The sequence below is a fragment of the Scedosporium apiospermum genome (assembly GCF_000732125.1).
Source record: "Scedosporium apiospermum strain IHEM 14462 chromosome Unknown SEQ_SAPIO_0099, whole genome shotgun sequence".
In the NCBI taxonomy this organism is placed as follows: domain Eukaryota; kingdom Fungi; phylum Ascomycota; class Sordariomycetes; order Microascales; family Microascaceae; genus Scedosporium; species Scedosporium apiospermum.
This window is the reverse complement of record NW_015971800.1, coordinates 1,703,099-1,721,039: the sequence shown is the minus strand read 5'-3', so window position 1 is coordinate 1,721,039 and position 17,941 is coordinate 1,703,099. Positions and strand designations below refer to the sequence as shown.

At 52.4% G+C, this 17,941-nt stretch overlaps 3 protein-coding genes and 1 pseudogene across 3 annotated transcripts; 1 reads left to right on the top strand and 3 right to left on the bottom strand.

Annotated features, from left to right (window-relative positions):
- Positions 1–1,494: 1,494 nt before the first annotated feature.
- SAPIO_CDS5909 (Histidine acid phosphatase) lies at positions 1,495–3,061 on the top strand (the record flags this gene model as incomplete). The annotated part of the gene is made up of 2 exons (XM_016788136.1): positions 1,495–2,880; positions 2,948–3,061. 2 exons carry the CDS (start codon positions 1,495–1,497, stop codon positions 3,059–3,061), a joined length of 1,500 nt encoding a protein of 499 aa, XP_016642452.1.
- A 1,482-nt stretch (positions 3,062–4,543) lies between these two features.
- Positions 4,544–6,922, bottom strand: SAPIO_CDS5908 (annotated as a pseudogene; the record flags this gene model as incomplete).
- Positions 6,923–12,202: 5,280 nt separating this feature from the next.
- On the bottom strand, positions 12,203–14,064 carry SAPIO_CDS5907 (Asparagine--tRNA ligase, cytoplasmic; the record flags this gene model as incomplete). The annotated part of the gene is made up of 2 exons (XM_016788135.1): positions 12,203–12,329; positions 12,434–14,064. 2 exons carry the CDS (start codon positions 14,062–14,064, stop codon positions 12,203–12,205), a joined length of 1,758 nt encoding a protein of 585 aa, XP_016642451.1.
- Positions 14,065–15,766: 1,702 nt separating this feature from the next.
- Positions 15,767–16,723, bottom strand: SAPIO_CDS5906 (uncharacterized protein; the record flags this gene model as incomplete). Its single annotated transcript, XM_016788134.1, has 4 exons — positions 15,767–15,832; positions 15,924–16,302; positions 16,461–16,580; positions 16,653–16,723. 4 exons carry the CDS (start codon positions 16,721–16,723, stop codon positions 15,767–15,769), a joined length of 636 nt encoding a protein of 211 aa, XP_016642450.1.
- Positions 16,724–17,941: the final 1,218 nt, after the last annotated feature.

Sequence of the window (17,941 nt, the reverse complement as noted above, 5' to 3'; positions counted from 1 at the left end):
TGCTCCGTGAAGTACACTACTCCCAACGCTCACCTGCTCACTGGTCGAAAACTATATCTGTTAGCGCTGCAGGCTTCAACAACGGTTTCGTAAACTGGGGACGAATCGTAACGGGCAATTGAGGTACAGGTTGCACTACCCTGCTCTTCCTAGGGGAAAAAAAAAGGACCGACGGCCGGACCGGTGGAGGAGAAGCCGGGGCCGGTACCTACGAAGTATTCCAAGGGGTGTTCAACGGCGCCGGCGACCCCGAGCCCCAACCCTTTTGGGAAGTGAAACAAAATTTTAGTACCCTCTTTAAACGTTGAAAGCCAGTCACGCTCGGAAGGTAACTCCGTAGGTGAAAGGGTCTGGGTGCCGAACATCCAGCCGTGCCTCCAGGATCCAGTACCCAAACTCTTGGGAGTTGGGGAAGCAGATGCCAAGCTTGAACCTTGTTCCAGTTGTCAAATCCGGTGAAGTCGCTCCGAGTTTGAGTTTGATGACATCAGAGGACCCAAGGCCAGGCCAAGGGTATAATTTTCTTTACACAGAAAAGAGCGTGGCTGTGTAGAACTATGCCGAACTGTGAGCATCAAGCGCCCCAATTAAGGTTGCTAGCTAATCGCTCTCAACCCCCCCCACCCTCCCCTTCTTCCCGTTCAAGGGTTCTTTGGGGTTCATCTTGTCTTTTTTTTTCCGCAGTGTGGATGCCTCCGTATCTGGGATGACGAGGAAATGACTGGCAGAAGAAGGCATACTTACTCGACTTGTTACGCAAAGTTGTTACGCAAGCTCTTCCACCAGAGGTTCATAGCACTGAAACCCGTACCAATACAATATTGTGAACATCTATACGATGTACACAAGCCTAATACTCCGAATCGCCACTCTCTGTGAATGTCCCCAGCTCCGACCCATCGGTTCCAGCTTCGAGACAGCCAATTGCACCCCATAGCAGGGCACCCACCGGAAGAGGGATTGAAAAGCCGCAAGTTCAATATTGTTCTCCAGCTCGGCGAGTGGGCATCAGAATTACGTACTTTGTCGTATTCATTGAACATCCGTCAATGGTTGTCTCTCGGCCGAGGATTTATGAGTCAAACTCCACGTAAAACCGGAGGAACTGTTGCAGGTTTGGCCCCGCGTGCTACGCTGGATTTGGACAAGCACGACCCGGGCACGTTGCAGCTTGCAAGGACCGAGAGGAGCGAGAGCGATTGACCAAACATCCTAGGTACATTTCCGGAGCTCCAACGTCACTCTTCCTGTTCCTAGTTCCTAGTTTGCTTACCCTAACAATTACCGGTGGCTTCAGCTCTTTCCCCCCTCCCTTTTGAGTCAGAGAAATAGAGTTAGATCGTGTCAATTGCTTGCTTCCCTTGTAGCTCTATCCCGTGGCATGTCTCAAGACCTCGAACAATACGCCTCTGCTTCATAGAGCCCATCCGCGGCGTCGCTCTCATCTTGAACCTCCATTGACCGCCCCTTCCTCCCTCCCTCCGGTCCGCAGCCATGACATCCCTCAAACCGCGAGACCCCTACTCGCCCGCCGAGCTCCAAGCTCTCTACCCCTCCACCCTCGCCCTCCGCCAAGTCCAGATCCTCCTCCGCCACGGCGAACGCACCCCCATCACCTCGCGCTTCGAAAACACCGGCCTCCCCGCCTTCTGGCCTTACTGCCGCGACGTGACCACTCTCCGCTCCGCCCTCCTCAACGGCCGCACCAACGGCTTCACCAGCTTCGAGTGGAAGCGCCACCTCGAGACCTTTGCCTCTGACTCGGACGACTCGCCCAAGCTCGTGTGGGGCCCGCACGGCGACGTCGATGGTATCTGCGACAATGGCACCTTGACGGATCAGGGCCGGCAGACTACCCATGCCCTGGGCATTAGGCTGAGGGATCTGTACGTTGATCAGCTGGGCTTCTTGCCCAAGACCATCAATTCGACGGACTGGATGTATCTGCGCGCCACCCCGATTCCTCGCGCCCGCGAATCCCTTCAACAGGTCTTCCTCGGTCTCTACCCGGAAGAGGACCGGTCCCCGGGCATGCCCGCGCCGGCTATCATCTCCCGTAACCCCGCCCAGGAAACACTATACCCTAACGATCTCCACTGCCGTCGCCTTGCACACCTCGCCCGCCAGTTCTCCAAACGCGCCGCCGAGCGCTGGAACGAATCCCCCGAGCTCCGGTACATCAACAACAGGATCGGCAAATGGATGCCCGCCAATAGACGTGTCGCCATCGATTCTAAGCCGAGCCTCGTTGGTGTCCTCGACACCGTCAACGCCACGCTCGCTCATGGTCCTTCGACTCATCTCCCTGCTGAATTCTACGATCCTCTGCTCTTGGAAATCGGAGAGAAGCTCGCCATCGAGGAATGGTTCGCCGGCTACGCCGAATCCAACGAGTACCGAAAGCTAGGCATCGGATCTCTCCTGGGCGACGTAGTCCAGCGCATGGTCATCTCCTCGGCCCAGGACCCCAAGGACGAGCCCCCGCTGCGGCAGCACCAACACTCGTACGCCGATCCCCAACGGCCCATCAAGTTCGCAATGAGCGGATGTCACGACACGACGCTTGCCGCTACTCTCACAAGCCTAGGTGACCGTTCGGCCTTGAAGAAGTGGCCGCCGTTTACGAGCCATATTGCCTTTGAGCTGTTTTCGCGTAATAGTGGTGACCCCCCGCGAACGGATGGGGTCGTCAGCGACGAGTTGGTTAGGAATGATACGGCGAGGGCGTTCTTGTCGAATAAGGAGCGGTGGGGAGAGAAGGAGGAGAAGGCGTTGGATGGGTGGTTTGTGCGTGTGAGGTATAATGATGAGCCGCTTATCCTTCCTGGATGTAGGAAACCCGGGAACCATCTTGATGGAGATGTGAGCTTCTGTACTTTGGTGAGTTGTTGCGCGTTCTTTTACTCCTCATTTCCCGGAGGATTAAAACTGATCTTATAACTCTTAGTCCGCCTTCAAATCCATCGTCGACAAGTTCACGCCGACGAATTGGCGCCGCGACTGTAGAGCCAACATCGATGCGCCAGCCTTCCCAGAGAAACCTGAACCGGCGGGATACTGAAGGAACAATAAGGTGTACTTTCTATGATAGCGCTGCCCTGCATCATCATCTTTTTTTTCTTCTTCTTTTTTTGAGCATGACTTGGATAGCATCATGGGGAATTGCGGTTGGAAAGGAGATGTATCTGATATGTAGATAGATTGGGTGTTAAAACGGAAAGACGGGGTTGTAGGGAAGAACAGGACAAACTGCGCAGCCTTGCATATTTTACTAGCGATAGATATATTCTGCACTGCCCCTTTTCCAGCTGACAATGGGATAATATGTCAAATCACTCTTGCAGCACGAGAAAAGACACAGGAGAAACGTAAATATTGAAACTTGAAGAAATCCCTCTCGAAAACATACGCATCTGATTCCAACTAGCGTGCCGAATAAGAGCACTCCCCAGAGGCAGTGGCTTCGCTTCTCTCCGGTTTCAACGTGGATTGAGAGGAAACTTTCTCCTCTTTCTCGTTGATGGAATCTAAGTGTACTGAAGGATGGGGAAAGATAGATCGTGCGAGCCTTCTGCTCGGTCCTGGTGCCTTACTTGCTGGATATCAAATTGGATTGGCCATACACTCTCGAATTAGATAGATAGGAAGGCCCAAGGGACAGCTACGACAGTGACATGGGAGCAAAGCCCAAGATCGTTTGGCCTTGATGAAGGGAAGTGTGACGCCCTAGTCTACCATCCATCCTGTGCTTTCCCGGCTGTCTACGACCTGCTCGAAGTAAAAGGTCAAACCATGCCCACGAACCCGACATCACAGAAAGCGCAAGTATCGAAAATCCAGTAAAAAAAAGGAAAATTGACTCCTGTATATACGTGGTATACATCAAACCCCACAACATCTCCCCAGGAGCATCACTTCTCTCGGCTCTATTTACCTTCCCTTGGGCTTTTCCCTTCCTGTTCCTCCTCGACACCCCTCGGTTCTAGGCCTGATCTCTCTCATCAAACAGGCCCTACTGTTCGGCTCGAACCCTCTCCTCGAATACAGAACCCTGGTCTGATTCTTTGGGCCGGCACATATTGCAAGGGGATTATCCAATTTGTGGTTGCGTTGTTCCTAAATTCCAGCAAATTAAAAAGAAATCAGGAAGAAAATAACACTCAAAGAAAAATGAAGGAGAGTGAGTTGAAAGCCCTCAAAAGCACAGACAATACACAGAAAGTTCCGAGGAAATGACAAGGAAAAACAAATGCAAAATATGTTGTGGAAAACTACAAAAGGAATATAAATCAACAAAGTTTACAAGAGAATGAAATAGGAAAAAGATAAAATCCAGTTTGTGCTGATGAAACGGGGGAAATAAGAGGCAAGACGAGAGAAGAGGTTGGTAGTGGAATAAAGAAGGAGTGGACCGTAACAATTACAACAATTAGGCAATCTTTCTCGTCAAGATGTATTTTCCCCCTTAAATGCTTTCCAAAAAAAAAAAAAAAAAATCAACACAGCGACACCTCCCATCTTCCCTCTGCTCTCTCCGAAGTCCTTAGTGCGCGACCTCTTCCTCGACCCAACCGTTCAATCCTCCCTGGATAGCAAGACCGAAGCCGGAACCCATGCCTCCGTAACTCGCCTGGTACTGGTGGCCGCGTCGCTCACCTTCAGTGCCGTTGGCACTGGGGACGCTGTTGGGGCTAGTGCCACCATTCTGGAAGTCGGGCGCAAGAACGGGTAGGCTCACGGCCCTATTGTGTTGGCCACGGGGTCCAGGGGCCAAGAGGCCGCCAATGGTGGTCGAGCCTCCAGGCCCGATACCGTTCGAAGCGTAACCATTGGAGACGCTTGCAGACTGCTGGTGGCCGGACACGGGAACTTGCTGAGGAACCTCGATCGACACCTCATTGGGCGAGGACTGTGCGGTTCCGAAGAGCGCGGCTTGCTGGGCAGCTAGAACCTGCTGCTGTTGACTCTGCTGGTGCTGAGCCTGTTGAGCAATGTGGTTTAGGTACATCGTCAAGGGGTTGGAAGCGGAGTTGAAAAGAGCGGGCTGGGGAGTCGTCGCATTTGTGGGGGATCCCCCATTCTGCGAGCTAGCCGCGGGAGGGGAGGGGACACCGTCGCCCCGGGGAGACTGGGCCTGCTGCTGCTGCTGGAGCTGCCTAGGCGGGTTACCGCAGCGGTCCTTGCCGAAGTTCACCTTGAACTTGCGGTATTCTTCCTTGCTTCGGATAGCCTCGATAGCCTTAATAGCGTTGGCGATGTTCGTGAAGTTGACAAAAGCGCAGCTCTTCTCCCTCAACGTGTTCACGAGCTCAATCTCGCCGTACTCAGTGAAGTCCTGTCGGAGACGTTCCTCGGTCCAAGTCTCGTCCAAGTTACCGATGTATACGTTTCGAGACGCACCACCGCTAACAGCGAGAGCAATAGCCGGAGGCAGAGCCCCAGAGTGCTTTCCCCAGCCAATCTTAAGTCGCCGGTTGTGAATCATAAGACCCTGGAGGTTGCTGAGAGCGTAGAAGGACGCAGCGGCAGTGGGATCGATGAAAGTAACGAAGCAAATGTGCTTGTCGGGGATGTACCGGATGTGGTGTAGAAGGCCTCCTCGGACGACATTGCAAATCTCCTCGATGGTGGTCTCGGGGTGAATGTTTCCGAGATAAATGGTGCGGTTGCCCAAGTTGTTGATACCGCCAGCAGCAGTAGCGACAGCCGCAGCAGCAACGGACTGTTGGGCGAGGGCGTTCGAAATCATCTCACGGTCGGCACCGGTCAACATGTGGGCATGGCCGGGGGCAATTCCGAGGTATTGGGCAGCGTTTTGCTGCTGAGTCTTGGAAACGTAGGCACACCGATCCTTGCCGTAGTACACGCGCCGAGGTGCCTGCCACTTCTGCTCCTGGGGGAGCTGCGAGACGGCCTTGATGGCATTCGAGATGGAGAGGAAATGGACGAAAGCAATGTTCTTCTCCTTTACCAGCTTGACAGTGTCAATGGGGCCGAACTTGCCAAGGTCCTCGCGGATCTCCTCATCGGTGACGTCTTCAGGAAGGTTACCGAGGTACACGTTCCGAGACGCACCCGATTGCTGAACAGCAAGAGCAACTGAGGTCGGCACCTGCGAAGGCTTACCCCAACCGACCTTAATGTCCTGGCCCTTGATGCAGAGCTTTTTCAAGATGGCATCGGAGTGGAAGTGGGTGGCGGAGCTAGCATCGAGGAAGGAGATGAAAGCGCAGTTCTTGTCGGGAAGGAGACGGACAGACTCAATCTGACCACTCCTGACGTGGCTCAGGAGCTCCTCGGCAGGGGTATCTGGTGGAATGTTGCCTAGATACACGGTGCGACTGGTGCCGGTCACGAGGCCGGGCGTCATGGCGACGGGGGAGGTGGGCTGCATCTGCATCTGGAGGTTGCTGTAAGAGCCGCTGGGGGACTGGGGGCTGTAGAACTGGGGGGCGCCGTAAGTCGAAGGCGAGACGATAGCCTGGTAGGCCTGGGGGGAGACGCTCTGAGGGCTGCCTACTCCGTTCTGCTGCTGGTTGTTAGGTTGCTGGTTCTGCTGGAAGGCAGGATGGTTCTGGAACTGCGGGCTAGCAAAGGCGGCGGGGGTTCCGGGCTGGAAAGGCGAGCCCAAAAGCAACTGGGAGGGGAGGAGAGGAGTGAACTGCATGTCGAAAGCAGTGCCTGGGGTAGTCAGATCAGCAGCGCCAGCAGGAACCTGGGGTTGGGCGGACAAGGATTGAGTATTGATGGACGGAACATTAGCACGGCGAGGGTGTCTGTCACCGAACCCCTGGATGTTGGACGTGAATGCACCGTGGGAGAAACCAGTATCGCTGTTCGAGGGCTTCGAGGCGTGGCCAGGGAAGCGGCCGCCAGGCGCGGAGCTAGGGCCGGCGCCCACGGGGCCAGAGAGGTCTTGCATCCCGGCGAGAAGATGCGGGGGGACGAGTGAGTCCCGACCGATTTGAGGTAGGACCGCCGTTTTGACTAATTAAGCGTGCCTTGTGAGAGGCACGAAGTAAGGCGAAACGGAGAGCGCGGTGCTGTTGTCTTTTGTCTTGTGCAACTGACAGAAGCAACAGGGTATATACGAGCCAGTAGCTTGGGTGCTGGATCAGAGTACTCCAAAAGGTATTCTCGAAACCCGACGAAATATGCACACGAGATAGGAAGCTGCGTGTATATCGTATACCTGCCGAGACAAGCGATGTGGGCTGGTTATTAAAAAAACAACCGGCCGTTATCTATATGGAATCGGACTCGATCGGGTGTGGACAGGAACGCAAGTTTCGAGGCACAATGAGCCGCTTTCTTGGAAAGATCCGAGGTCGTTCGAACTAAGCACAAAGAGCACAGCGGCTGCCTGGGTCGGCGGTGTCGCGTGTCTCGAGATATTAAAAGCTGTATATGAAAGAAAGAGCTAACTGAGAAGCGAGAAAGTCGCAGCGAGCTTGCTATGTCAAGGCGTCGGGCTCGATGGTAGTCGCGGAGCGGTCGACGGAACTTTTATCGCGGAGCAAGGGGGTTAAAAAAGACTGCTTCACGGATGCCGGGGCAGGTGGAGAGTCGGAGATGAGGGCTAATGTCGACGGAGGTACGCGCCGAGATGGTTCGACGAAAAAAGAGAAAGGAGAACGAAATAAGAATATCGAAGATGAGGATTGGGGTGGATGTCGGATAAGAAATACAGAAGGAGAAGAAAAAGACGGAGAATAGAAGAAAAAAAGACTACTCTGAGGAGAGAAGTAGGAGTATGGCTCCAGAAGAGAGTGAACAAAACGAGCGAGAGAATGAATGGAAAGGTAAGGTAAGGATAAAAATGGAGAGCAAAGATGAGAAAGTGAGGATGTACAAGTAAGGTGACGAACAGGGTCTGGTCGAGCGGACGGGGGAAAGGGGTGAGAAGAGGCTTCCTCGTTCTGGGGGGTCGCTACTTCCGCCGCTACTTTGTACACTACTTCGCGGTTGTACCTCAGTGTGCCTACCCAAAAAGGGTGGAGGAAGGTGTAAATGGCTGTTCTAGTTTAATGAGCCAGTCAGGGGATGCGAGAGTACCTGGGTAAGCTGGGAATGCAGGTACCGTACTGTGGCTATTGCAAAGTTTTTACTGTCCTTGTACCTTTATATTCAAGACTCTGCCTCATAAATTTGCGGCTTGCCAAGTAATGGAGATGTACAATCTGGGTAAGATTCAATAAATGTACACTGTGTTGCACCGGCTTGATTGGGCCTGTGAGAGTACCCATAAAGATGCCCTCCAATAAAACCCAGCAATTTTAAAGAGGACGAAAAGAGATGTCTCCATGTAGTGTAATAAGTAATGGATACTTCAATGTTGTATATAAACTCCAGAGCAGATTATGGGTGCGAGGTTGTGAATGTACGGGGCATGTACACTCCCGAAAGCGGTATGAGCATAGAAGTAATACAGAGCCATATTGTATTGTATTGATGGCTTGATCTTTATGGTCTTAGAAAATTGCTGGCCTCGTCAGAGTCGAGAGGCATGGACAATGATGGACTACATACTAGTGTACTTGGATCAAGAGAAGCTACTCATAATCCTCCACACTAATATCGTCCGGGAATGTCTTCCATGAGCACGAGGCCATGAGGATAGCTTGGAGAATAGGTGGAGAACAAACTGAAATTCATCAATGTCCCCAACGAGTCTCAGGATCGCTGGCTAAGACTCTCTTTATACAAGTGTCATTAGGAGCACGCTGCCGATGTTGGAGGGGCTTCGTCTCGCCAAGAGAGCAGAGTGCGGAGAAGGTGGACTGCACGAATATTGATGGCATACCGAGGAAAAACGACTGGGAAATTTGAGAGCAAGCCTTATCACAATTATCACAAGCCGCAGACGCGAGCATGAGCGTGAGCACGAGCACTTCTCTGGAGGTGGATGTGACAAGTTTATTGATGCTTGTGCAAAGTACGCCGCAGCACATCAATAGAGGAGTTGATCCATACCAATTCGTCGGTCCCAACTCGGCTCCGGCTAGCAGGTAGGCGACATGGAGGCATTTAAAGGGGAACAGAAAATCCAGGTGCGATCAATTGATATTTCTGCAAATTCGGATTAATTGTTCTCTCACGCCCCCAAACTCTATCGCCTCTCGCAATTTGACGCCAATTTCCCCTGACTTGGCGGTCGCCGTTGGTGCGTGTTGGCGTCTTCTGTAGGTCAACAACGTCTGCAGTACCGGCCTGCACTAGGACACGGGGAATATTCGACAGGCAGGCGAGGCCAGGTTCGCACAGAAATTCATCTCCTTGCTGCTCGCATTTTGTTACTTGAGAATCAGAGATCAATCACTAAGGTACAAAGTACTAGCGCCCTGCCCCAACTCTGGTTAGTGCGCAGGAGTTGGAGTCGACTTCACAGCCAACAGAGGAGCGGCTCCCTCCCTATAAATGGAATGCAGGAATAATTCGCATCCTGCGGAGTACACTATGGGATACGCATCAATTGATCGAGGTCGTATTGATTCCTCCTACGAAGGAGTGGAGAGTACTGTATCCACTCACTCTCTTCCAAGCGCCTCGAATTTGAAGCTTCGGCTCCAAACCGACCCACCACTTCAGTGAGGATCAGGACAACAGAGAGGACCGGACTTCATACAGCGCACAGCCGTGAAGATGAGGGCGAAGGTGAGGGTGAGGGTATCCGACGTGGACGATGGACGAGCGAGCCTGCTCAACGTGGATGCTGTCCAGCCCACCCATTGAGATGCAGTGCCCACTTTCGTACTTTTCTCGTCCAGTCCAGCGCTTGTGCCCGCGAGTACTTCGCCGTGTACTTCGTACCTCCCCGTCCAAGTCGTCGTATTGGTGTATTGTTCGGGATTACGTACAGCAACAGCACTGGCGAAGAACATTGAACACAATCGAGGGGCTCTTCAATGCTCAATGCTCCATACCAAGACTCACAATTGCAATGTTATTTTCCAGACCCTAGGCTGTATCGTACCTCAAACGATCACCGCCGTTGCCAATGGCTTCATGTGGAGTCCTCGTATACCACCTCCAATTTACCTAATTTTCTGGCAGCCTGGAGAAGGGAGGCGTGAGACGGGCCATCTTCATACTTTGTATCGTCCGCTCAGTTGATGCCAAACCTTGATCCTTTAGGATCTAATCCATCAACATTAAGAACCGAAAATCTTTATTAGTATTGGCATTTGTCCCGTGCGTGTTTGGAATGTTTGGATGACCTGTACGAAGGAAGAAATAACCTTCGGTTTCGCAATACCATTATGAACAAAAATGGCAACTTCTACGAACGACATTCCCTGGGCCTCCTAGTAATAACAATCGTGCGCATTCCTGGGTCTTGATATTTCATCCCTTTAGGTGCCACCCCCTGTCCGTCTCCCTTCTCCGTTTTCCGGGCGGCTGGGTCAAGCATGATTGCCAACCCTCCCTTCAAAGCAGGGGACACCCCTACCCTTACTGTCTTCGCCCTGCTGTGATCCTCGCCACACAGGAGATCCCAAGGGAAGCCCGCGTTATTTCGAGAAGGGGAGGTCAACTTGCGGCGTTCTATATTTAATCTTGTGCAGTACCACACACCATGTTGGTTCTCCCACCGATGCCAAAAAAGGGGGGATCCATCTCGTCAAGCCGTAAATAATGAAAGTCGTACTCTAACCTGCCCACTTGTCTCGAGAGCTGGCGAAATGTTTGGACCGCCGTCGTAGATTTCTTATCCAAGCGGTTCAAACCTTCCTCCTTGAGATACGATTCAGCCCCTTTTCATGCATTCGTGGGACCCTGCGCTTGTTACAATGGCCAGTGGCTCAGGCCATCGAGGCTGCCAGTTGACTCGATTCTCAAACGCTCCCTTAACCGCCCTTTATCCCCCTAGGCTGTCTCAGGTACCTAGGGCGTGCAGCTGGGCCAATGAGCAGGACTTCTCTTCCTGCATGGAAGGGAGTTTGTGTCCGTCTAAGAACGCTTACCCCAGGAATTCAACATGGTTCAATGACCCAAAAGTAGGCGTTCATTGTTACTGATGCTATCCTTGATCGACAAGAGATGGACGAGACGAACGTCGGGCGAGCGATCTCTAACGAAACATCCAACACGCCATATCCTGCTCGCCCTGCATCGGGTATAGTTGCTGAGTCTGATTATTGCATTGTCACGGCCTTTATGTGATCATGCTCATCTCAAAGGCGATCTGACGACCATCGGCTCAAGTTGATGATGTTCGATGGAATCGCGTCCGCTTTCCTCTTTTTTTGCCTCCCTTCTGGACCAAGCATTTCGATGCCCGATGTCGAGACAAACCCGGGGGATAAACCTTATTGACCCTTGGAGCTCAATTGACTCATCGAGAAACTGAGACACCAATGCAGAAAATCTTCATCTCCTTCCATCAATATTCGACCCCGCATGTGACATCAATGTGAACCACTATATATGCCGTGTCTTGATATTAAGCTCCTTCGTTCTTCGGCCTCTATACCCATGCATTTAAGCCGTGGGGACATCTTTTGGGGGGGCTTCTCTTCAGAATCCGAGGTATACTTGTTAAATTCGTTGGTAAAGGAATGCGAGAGTTCCCTCTACTTCCAGCTGAGGCAGTGTGGGGTCACGATAGCTTCAACAGAATCTCTCCCGTTCATATCCTGCTCTTTCCGCCTTCTTCTTCTTCATGGTTTCCCTTGAGCGAACAGGGATTCGGGGCTAAGAGGAAAACGGCATCTTACATCAGAGGCGGGGCAAACTCGAAGAGTTTATCTCGGGTAACTCTCCGGATGAAGAAGTGTAAGGCAGTAATAAAATTTTACCCCCCTCAGCGTCCGGAAGACCTAATAATGCACCCAAGATGGGCAAGTGGTGGCGCTTCCTCCCCATCAGGGCCACCACCAAGTGGCTGATGTGGTGATGAATAACCGTTCGGGCCTATCGAAACGATCGCAAAACCCCCCGAACCCCGATACATATCAATCGTTAATGATCATAATCACGCCCCAAGAGGCAGGAGAGAAGAACTTCAGTCATCAAAACGAGATCCATGAGCGAGAACAGAAGGCTATGTACATCTGCCCAAGGGCCCTACAGACCTCACCCTAAAGATACCCTTATCTCTACCGCTTCCTCCCGTCTTTTCTAACATCACCCTGTTCCATAATTCGTCTCTACGTCACCCTCCCACCGTCCCGAACGCCTTCCTTGCCCTAAAAATAGTCGTTTAAGGCTTGCAGCGACCCATGTAGCGGGGATACAAACATGTCGTGCGGACGGTGTGCTGGTTAGCCATCCAGGCCAAGAATCGCTCCAGACCTAATCCGTAACCACCATGGGGGGAAGTGCCGTACCTAAGAATACGGCGGTTAGCATGCAACTTACTATGTTTCCCCGCATTGTTTGGGGGGAACGGGTTTCCCTCCCGGAAAGAAAGGTCTGGAATATCAAAACTCACTTTCGCTGGTCGGTGTACCAGTAGTAATCCTCAGCAGGAATACCCTGCTTCTTATACGCCTCCAAAAGCTCCTCATACCCCTCCATCCTCATCGAGCCACCAACAATCTCTCCGACACCAGGCATGAGCACATCAACACTCTCAGTGACCCTCAAGTCGCTCGGGTCCTTCTTCATGTAAAACGCCTTGATCTCGACGGGGAAATGGGTGAGGAGAATGGGCTTGTTGATGATGTCCGTCATCCTCCGCTCGGCGGCCTCGGCGATGTCGTCGCCGAACACGTGGGGGTTTCCGTCTTCGTTGGGGATGGGTGGGTCTTGGGCGTTGAGCCAGTCGATGGCGTCGCTATACTTCATGCGCATGAATGGCCTCTCGGGCTTCTTGAAGTCGGGGTTGAGCTCCTTGATGAGAGGGGCAATGGTGGGGTCTTCAAGAACGTTGTCGATGACACGGCAGATGATATCCTCGATGTGGTCTAGGAGGTCGTCAAAGTGGATAAAATCCAGCTCCGCCTCGATGTGGGTATACTCGGAGAGATGGCGACGGGTCAAGCTCTTCTCAGCACGGAACGACTTCTCGATACAGTACACGTTGCCGAGGCTAGGGAGGACGGTCTCGAGATAGAGCTGCGAGGATTGAGTGAGGTAGGAGGTCTCGTCGTAGTAGGGAAGGCTGAAGAGGGTAGCTCCGCCCTCGCATTGGGTCTGCACAAGTGCGGGGGGAGAAACCTTGACAAACTTCATGTCCTTGTAAACCTTGGCAAACGCCCATTCGGTCGCCGCCCTGATCTTCATGATCGCCGACGCGTTGTCGCCACGGAGCACGAGGTGCCTGTTGTCAAGCATTTGGGCGTCCCACTGGTTCTGGGACGAGGAAACCTTGTTGGTAATGGCATCCTCCTCGGAGGGCGCCGAGCCGATCACCTCATAGTAATCAACGTGAAGCTCACGACCGTCCGGCGCGGACTGGCCCTCGGGCACCTTCTTCAGCTCACCAAAGAGTAGGAGTGATGTTCCCTGGGCGAACTGCAGAGCATCGTAGTTCTTGGTCAGATCACCAGCAGGGAGAATGCACTGGAGATGTCCATGGCCATCGATGAGAGTAATAAAAGTCGCGTGCTTCTGCGGTCGCAACCTGTGAATCCTGCCGTAGACCTTGACCCGGGTTCCCTTCTTCTCAGTATCACCAAGCTCAACATCCTGGTTGCCAATGTTGATCTTAATAGCCTTAGGGAGGGTCTCGTCCTCCTTCAAGACAATCTTCTTCGCGTCCTCCAGCGCCTGGAGTTTATGCTTTTTCTTCTCTTCCTCCGCAGCCGCAAGCTGTCGCTGCTTCGCAACCTTCTTCTTATGCGAATCGAGGGCACCTTGGGCCTTCTTCACGGCACTCTTCGGGGGATCCTTCCAGGCAAGGCGGGCTGTCTCGTCCTCACCGGGGCCGGTTACGGACGCGCGCGTGAGGTACGCGGGGGCGGGCTTCTCGAAGTTCTGGATGTACGCGTAGGCCAGGGACTTATAGGGCTTCTGTTCAGAGCCGTCGGCGGTTTCGTCGTCCGCACCGGCATCGGTGTCGACGTAGACCTTCTTGTCCTCCATCTTGGTGCGGTCTGCGAGTTCTTGCGGGGCAGCCATGAGGGTCTGTTCGGTTAATTGGGACGCTTAGCCCAAGAAAAAATGAATTCTAAAGCCGAGGGGGCTCAAGAGACAAACTTGTCGTCTATTCTTTTAGGGGAAAGGAAAAGTACGACGCTGGCGGAAACTATGCGAAACTGATACAAGGTCTGGTGTTTGGTGTTTGTTCTAGATAAGGACGTAATGGAGGGACAATATTATTTCTGGTGTGTAGGATGGCGGGGCAATGCGAATTGGGCAGAATGGACGGCGGGAAGGCGGGGAGGGGAATTGATATTTTTTTCTGGAGCAGGCGCAACTCAATTCAGGTTGAGTCACCACAGTCGTTATCAGCTCCAAGCTTCGAGTCATCGGCTGCTGAACAATCCGACACGTCTCACTATAAGTGAGCACAGCCTAGCCATCTATCAATGATCTTCAGGGGCGTTGCATAGCAATATTTTGGATTTTGTCTTCAAGACTGTGGGCCCGATTGAAATGTACTCTAGACATTGAATCGAGGATGTGAGAAGGGCGCAACTACCTCCATCCCACCACTCTAGCTTTTACATCGACCCGACATTTCCGGGTACTTTGACGACCTATCGGCGATAGAACTGGTAGGCATCACCATGTCCGTATGGTTCCCCGATTGTTGAGGGATGTCGAGTCTCCTACCACCTCCCCTCCTTGGACCCTTTGCTTTGTTCGCTCGACTGCTATCTACGCGACGAGACCAATAGATATATCACCAGATATCAGTTTCTACAAGCCAGGTTCTCCCAGGTTCTGGAAAAGCAATGACAGAGCGGATCTAGGTGACGCCATGGGCAAAGCCACCAGATGCCCCAAGATGTGCGGTGTCCAGCCGGAGACCAGGGTGGCCGGCTTCTTCGCTCAACGGTCGCCGCCACCCATCACGTTCTTCGATGACCGCGATGTTGCCTCCTTATCTGCACTCGAAGCATTCCAATCCGACTAGCAGGCTTGCGAGGTGAGCACGGCCTCAAGGCCGGGTTGGGCTTGGGAAAAGAAGCAAAACAAAAGAAATCCTAGAACAATTGTAGAAAGTCAAAATTGTGGAAACGCCCCCAAAATTTTAATTCACTCCAATCGCCAAACTGTCCTGTTGAAAGGTGTTTCCTGCCTGCATTTATGAATTTGCCCACCCTGAAAATGTAGCAAAAGGAAGAACATAGTCAACACCGGTACTAAATAAAATAGGTAAAAAAAGAAGAATTTCCTAGAACGCTAGATGCAACGAACCGAGTCTCAAGCCAGCTGTAGAATTCCTGAGGCCACGGGCTTCGTCATTCCAGGTGGGTGGATTTTAGGGACCACAGCCTGCTTCCAGGCGATAGATCTATTGATCCCTCGGGTGCCCATTCCCCTCCTCCGCTCCAACCCCGACCAAAGACCCATTCCATCCTCTCAAAGCAAAATCGCTCCCGTAAAGCGCAGGACGCCCATCGCAATCCCATTGTCTGAAGGCCGTGTAATTAAGAGCCTAGTTCGGTCTATTCCACCTCGTTATCCATCCCAATGTCGCCCCAGCCCATGGTCGTTGCCGTTCTCGAAAAAAAAAGCGCACCCTGGTCCTAAAAAAAGGATCAATCCATACGTAGTATAGTCTTATTGGTACTGGCAATAGACACTGGAATTCAGGGGTAAGAGGCTGGGGAGTATGGGAGATCGAGGTGATGCATGATTCGTGGTGGTGTGTTTAGAGGAGGACGCAACGGCTCTTTTTCTTCTTGTGCGCGGGAGGCTCCAAGGCAGCGACGATCGCCTACGAAGTAGAGAAATCTTGTGTCAGTATGGGATCTACTACATTTGTACTGGTGGATGGAGGTGGGACTAGCAGGGCACAGAAAACATACCTCGTCGAATACGTCCTTTAGTTTATACTGCGTCAGAGCACTGCATTCCACGTACTTAACAGCGCCGAGGTCTTTCGCCATCCTCTCTCCATCCTCCCTCCTAACGGGCTGCATCTTTTGCTTCGCAAGCTTTTCGCGCACACTTGGGTCGTCCCGAAGATCTACCTGGGTGCCAACGATCAGGCAGGGGACACCGGGGCAGTGGTGATGTACCTCGGGGAACCATTTTTCTCTGACGTTTTCGAAGGACGCGGGAGATGTGACGCTGAAGCAGACAAGGAAGACGTCGGTCTGGGGGTAGGAAAGAGGCCGCAATCTATCGTAATCTTCCTGCCCAGCAGTATCGAAGAGGCCCAGCGTATATGGCTCGTCGCCAATCCTATCCGGATAGGCAGGTTAGCGAATGGAGAACATGACTAGAGAGGTAGCGGCACCGTGCAGTATTGGAACCTCTATCCCCGAAGATACGCAGTGCCCACGGAAGAAGGCAGGGCCATGGTTCTGATGGACCGTAGACTAGGATGCGTAGCAACTCACATCACAGTGACAGCATAGTTGTCGAAGACCGTAGGTACATATTCTGAAGGGAACTTGTTCGTCGTATAGCTGATGAGAAGACACGTCTTTCCGACAGCACCATCACCAACAACTACACACCTAAGAAGAAGAGGTTGGTTAGCACCATGTTCAGTCCAAGACGAGTCGGTGCATAACAGGAACCGTTAAAACAGGGGCTCGAATTTGTCGGCGAGCGTGGCACACGTCTTGTTACTATGTTGCTCCCCGGGGCCTAACACCATGTCGGCGGCGTATCTGGAGAGTTTGCTCGAGACCAACAATGATCGCAAGGTTGGTAGTGGCTGGCGCAGCGAGGACGGCAAAAGTGTGTCGGATAGGGAGACCAGAGGAGTGCGAGTGGAATGATGCAAATAAAGCGACGGATTTGGAATGGAAGTGGGATTACATACTTGATCGTGGCGACCACCATTGTTCAGAGCCAGCTGTGCTCCTTTGTGGGAGCAGATAGAGCGGGTTCGGGGTTGACCGACTGTTTGGTGATGCCCTTGCCTTATCGTGAGCGCAGGCTGAAGGCGGAGGTCGGTGGACAGAGGGATGGGGATAGCGATACGTATTTTCCCGGGGACCGGTCGACGACAATCTGCAGGTTGGATGGGGGAGGTCGGGGAAAAAAAGAGGGGAGCTGCGACTTTCGCCAATTCTCTCGAAAGGCCACCTCCAGGTCGAAACTGGATTCTCGGCGACGAGTCAGAGGGCGGATTGATTGTTTTTTTGTTTGTAAGAGGAAGTGTAAGTCTAAATTTATGGAAAGTTGAAGTGAGTTCGAGAGTGCAAGAGGCAGAGACGGGCGACAGACGCAAAGTGACGGTGGAGGTGTGGGGAAAGGGAGGTGGAAGGGGAGGGAAATTAATAGGACGGCGGAATGAAGACGATAGCGTTGTGAAGCACAACGGTAAAATGATGGAGGATGGGAAGGCACGAAGAATTTGAGAGCACCAAGGCCCAGGCTGGTCCAAAGGTCCAAAGTGGTCCAGTCCAAAGTGGTCAAGTAGTCCAGGGTCTCTCTGGAGAGGATTTAAAAGGAAAAGGAACATTGAAAAGATTCAGGACTCTGATTATTAGTATTGGTCCTTGAGAGTACCTGTGTACAAAGGTGAACAATCACAATCAATGCAGTGAACGCACCAGTATGAAATCCAGCATGCCAATGGCACTGTGGAACGTAAACTAGCCTCGACTAGTACCAAACTACACCCAAGGTACTTCGTACTTGTACTTTAGGATGGAGTAGTCAAAGGGGCCCGAATGTACTTGTAATTGAGCACTTTGAGGGCCTTGGTGGGAGTGAGAGTGGGATTGGGAGCACCTTGAGCTAGCAAACTCGACCGAAGCATCAAGTGTCGTGGTGTTCTAGTGTATTTGTTCCTCGAGAGACTCATGTTTTGATCAATCAAACAATGATGGATCTCGTCAGTCTCGTCAGCCTGGATACTGGTAAC